This window comes from Hyaloscypha bicolor, assembly GCF_002865645.1.
Source record: "Hyaloscypha bicolor E unplaced genomic scaffold K444scaffold_114, whole genome shotgun sequence".
NCBI classification, from domain to species: domain Eukaryota; kingdom Fungi; phylum Ascomycota; class Leotiomycetes; order Helotiales; family Hyaloscyphaceae; genus Hyaloscypha; species Hyaloscypha bicolor.
In genome coordinates this window covers 1-4,222 of record NW_020194616.1, presented here as the reverse complement: position 1 = coordinate 4,222, position 4,222 = coordinate 1, and the positions used below count along the sequence as shown (strand labels likewise).

At 45.1% G+C, this 4,222-nt stretch overlaps 3 protein-coding genes across 3 annotated transcripts; all 3 read right to left on the bottom strand.

The window, feature by feature from the left end:
* Positions 1 to 836: 836 nt before the first annotated feature.
* On the bottom strand, positions 837 to 1,100 carry K444DRAFT_533430 (uncharacterized protein; the record flags this gene model as incomplete). Its single annotated transcript, XM_024875151.1, has 1 exon — positions 837 to 1,100. A coding segment is annotated over one exon (264 nt), but the record flags the coding sequence as incomplete, so codon positions are not given.
* A 315-nt stretch (positions 1,101 to 1,415) lies between these two features.
* K444DRAFT_614851 (uncharacterized protein) lies at positions 1,416 to 2,793 on the bottom strand. Its single transcript, XM_024880604.1, has one exon. It carries the CDS (start codon positions 2,460 to 2,462, stop codon positions 1,755 to 1,757), a length of 708 nt encoding a protein of 235 aa, XP_024734637.1. The 5' UTR covers positions 2,463 to 2,793; the 3' UTR covers positions 1,416 to 1,754.
* Positions 2,794 to 3,281: 488 nt separating this feature from the next.
* On the bottom strand, positions 3,282 to 3,452 carry K444DRAFT_496457 (pea pathogenicity protein; the record flags this gene model as incomplete). The annotated part of the gene is made up of 1 exon (XM_024873280.1): positions 3,282 to 3,452. A coding segment is annotated over one exon (171 nt), but the record flags the coding sequence as incomplete, so codon positions are not given.
* Positions 3,453 to 4,222: the final 770 nt, after the last annotated feature.

The window sequence follows — 4,222 nt, the reverse complement described above, 5'->3', positions numbered from 1 at the left end:
AGATAAGTCAATTACAGCTTGCTGTACCTTACGCTGGTGGATTTGCTTGCTTCCATCGCCGTACGGCACGTCGATCGGCCTCTGCCATCGCTCTAGGCCTCTTTTTAGGCTGTTGGGGAGCCATGGGATCGGTGAGGGGAGGGTTATAGGCTGTAAATGCCCTGGAGCAGTGAGATTAACGCTTAGAATGTGGTTTTACTAATGCTTGAAGGCCTAATAAGAGCAGTAAATTAGCCTATCGCGTGCACGATTATAAGGATAAAACACCAAAAAATCAAGGTTGGGATAAAAAATCGTAAGGATAATCCTTATCCGTTCCGCTGCGGCCAGCCTTGGGTTGGTCCGTGCGCACCAATTTTCGCTTAATTCTGGCCAATCAGAGGGCTGGGTTTCCCCCTTCAATTGCTTCAATTCTACCTTTCTCTATGAAATATATCAAAACAACCACGATTCCTACATAAATGAATATTACATTGCTTACAGCCATATATAGACTGGTGTATCGAGCTCTCCCTGCCGTGATTGGCTGCAATTTCAGCTAGTGCAACCCGTTTTTTAGGCCGATCCCCAAATCTCAATCCCTTACAATTCACATACTCTCTAGATTTACCAAGCTTTACTTGCTCATGTAACCAAGGGAACACCTCCTCTGCTCCCTGGCTTATATGGGATATTCTTCTCTTTGGGCACACCTCACTCTCCCTCCCTTTAGCTAAGAGAGCACCAATTAATTAGTCCCTGAAATCAGACTGGCTTCTGAAGCTCACAGCCCTAGGCTCTGGTACATCGCTACATAAAGCAAGCAAATAGTAATTAATTAGAACCGTACGAAGTAACTAATACTCTAGTACTTGGTGCCCTCCCCGTTCCACATGCCGTAAACTAGCGTTCTGGGTAGTCAGGTGATCAAACTCATTAACTGCTCCCATATGATAATTATATCCGTCCGTAATTACAGGAATTGAGAGCACCTTTGTAGCCTGATTACCAAAGGGTATTCGTATAGTCTTTGCTTTAGAAGAAGTCTCCTTAGGCCTCTTCCTTAGCCGTAAAACACGCTCGTTACCTGACATAAAGGAAGACATTATTAAAACAAAGGCTTAATCTTTCCATCTAACGTAACATACTTCTCCATTAGGTGTATACCTGGAATACGTTTCACCCCAGGGTATTATATCCTTTTTGTCCGATTTTTGAAGGTCAAGAAGCTTCTTAATAACCCCACCAGTTGTCCTGCAAGTCCCAGTAATTGTAACTCCCTGGGAGCGAGCATATTAAACAAAGCGAGTGGAAACAAAGAGATTATTAAGGTAAACGTGATAGCCAGACTCCTTAGGAGGCTTAGGTAACCTTTTAATCAAGTGCAGAACTACTGCTTGTGTCTTATTTTGTCACGGCCTGGACAAGCTGTGGAAGTGGAAATGTATGTGTTTGTGTAAATATATGTATGAATAATGGTGCCCTAATGGCGGTGAAGAAGCTATATATACGCCTGTGCGCAGCACGTGACATGCCCCCTCAAAAAGGAAAGGAAACGTCCCCGTTTGAGCCTAGCCCACGCCCTGAACTAGCTCCTCAACCCTCTTCTCCTCCTGCTCAACAAAGTTCTGATACCACAGATTTGCCGCACTAGGACCACTAGAGCTAGGGGTATACGTCTCCTCCTCTGCTTCAACCTGGTAAGCTCTTGCCCTATAAGGCTTGCGATAGTAATCTCGTGTGGCTGGGGAGTCCTGTGGAGCTGAATTCAGAGGTTAAGTGGTATTAACAGGAGGTTCAGGAAGGCCAGGAAGGAGATTCTGATTCTGATTCTGATTTTGTCTTGGCCAGGGAGCTCGGTGAGCCATATCTAGCCAGAGGCTCCATTTTGCGTCAATTGCAGTCAAGAACTGGCCGAGGGTAGTTGTCTCCGTTGGTTCGTCAATATGGCCACGTAAAGAAGTATCGAGGGAATTGTGTATTAAGAGAAGAGTATTAAACTCAGACTCAAAACCAGAAGAACGAGCGAATCGAAGCATCTCTTGGACGTGTGTACGTATAGTCTTGCCAGAGCGAATATCAGAGAAGGTAAACCGAGAGGAAATCAAAGCACGTAAAGCGATACCAGGACGTTCCTTGAATCGTGAAATAAGAGAAGTGCAAAGTGTAGAAACTGGAGCGGACGACAGGAGAGAGCGTTCCAGGGGTGTAAGCTCTGTCGAGTACCAAAAGAGAGCGGTGCCACGAAGGCAAAGGGGGAAGGCCGTGCGAATATCGTCGTGCTGAGTCTCTGCCAAATGCAAGAGCATATCCGTAAATGCGAAAACGTCCGTATAAATCACAGTCTTTCCTGTTATATCCGTGCCTTCAGGATCAAAATAACCAATATCTGCGGCGCGCAAGCGAGAGGAGGGAGGAGGGTTCGATATTGGTAAGGGACGAGCAGGAGAGGCAGCAGGAGCCGGGGTCTCTTGCAAGTTCATTTGTTAAAGGAGGTGTGCAATCTGTTGTAATTCGGTATCGTTAAAGCCATTCTTTCGATGAAATCGCTGAGGGGTCTGTGTTGAAAGAGAAGCAGAGGGTTCTTCGTCTTCGTCTTCGTCTTCGTCAGAGGCTTGCCTGGTAAGGGTTTTGCCTTTTGACTGGGGGTTTTTGGGGATGGGGGCCATTCTGGAGGATGGCATGTATATGGGTCGAGGACTCAATTAAGAGCTCGTAATAAGGTATCGATATGGAGGTCGAAATCTTAGGGCATTGCTACCATGTCACGGCCTGGACAAGCTGTGGAAGTGGAAATGTATGTGTTTGTGTAAATATATGTATGAATGATGGTGCCCTAATGGCGGTAAAGAAGCTATATGTTGAAATTAGGGGCCTGAGGCCCCTAATAGGCTTAGTAAGCCCTGGAACCGAACGCCATGGGGCTGTGCACTAGCTTAATACCCTGTCCAGCTGGAATACCCTGTACGGCTGGAATACCCTGTATAGCTGTAATCGGTTCAGCTGGCATAGGGATTTAGTACATGTGACTTAGGGGGTTCAGGGCTATATATACGGGCTACTTACCACTGTAGAACAGCAGTCAATTCAGTATCGTTTACTTGGTTTACATTGCAAGCACGTGACCCTAGCTATATTGCTTTAGCTAGTTCAACACTATATATACGCCTGTGCGCAGCACGTGACATATTTCCTCCATTTCCGGCCTTAATCATTCCACCAAGCTCCCTTGGAGTACGTACTCCCACAGGCCCATTTTTTTGACCAGGAATATGCCAGTTCCATACGAGTAAGAACCCTCTCTGGGCTGCCCCCCAAACCTTATATCCAGTAGGTATGGGCTTATTTGGAACAGTAGTTATCTCCTTTGATCGACCTTCAAATCGTACGATTATCTCGTCTACTGCCAAGTCACGTCCAGGCTTCCAAACCCTTAAATTAACCCCTTGGATGTATGTACTTAAGGCTTTAACCTGCTCGGTAATTTATTAGCTAGTTTCGAGTAAAATAAACAGGAAAATGGGGGTTACCTTCTCGTATGGGCCTTGTTCCTGATTTCCATGGAATCGCACACGTATATGAAGCTCCTGGAACCTGTCCCTGCTTATATAGCTTGTAATTGGGTGCGATAGGACAAAATCCCTTGTATTCTAATAGTTTGCGATCTCATTATCTATATATAAGGTCATATAAATACGAATTGCAAAATAGATATAAATCTCGCCGCGAGAGGTTGGATACCACTCCTTTGCTCTTGTACGAGGGCACGAATCGTCCTGAGGCTCTCGCAGATAGCTATTTGTCTTCTTAACTATCAAATTGACGATTTCTGGTATATAATATAAAGTGAATAAAGTAATTGGATTATCAGGAGAGACGTTATTTGGTAGGTTGATTTCCTAGTCCCAATCAGGTAATTGCATAGGCTTGAATGAGTCCCCTTGATTGCGCAGTGGATTTTCGTTGGGCCGGAGGGTCCCTTTATCGGTAGAATCGAAGACAGTATCTTCTGGCATTGTGGTTGTGGTGCAATTGATCAATTAAATGGTTTATTTACATGTAAATAATGAAGCGTGATTTTGGTGTTCCTCCGGAAAAACAGTTATTCCGGTCCGAAAAACCCAAGGCTGGCCGCAGCGGAACGGATAGTAAGGATATCCTTAGCTCGGGGCTAATTTTTATTGGGATCCTAAGGTAGCATCCTTATGTTGAGGATATCCTTATATTGAGTATCCTTATAGCG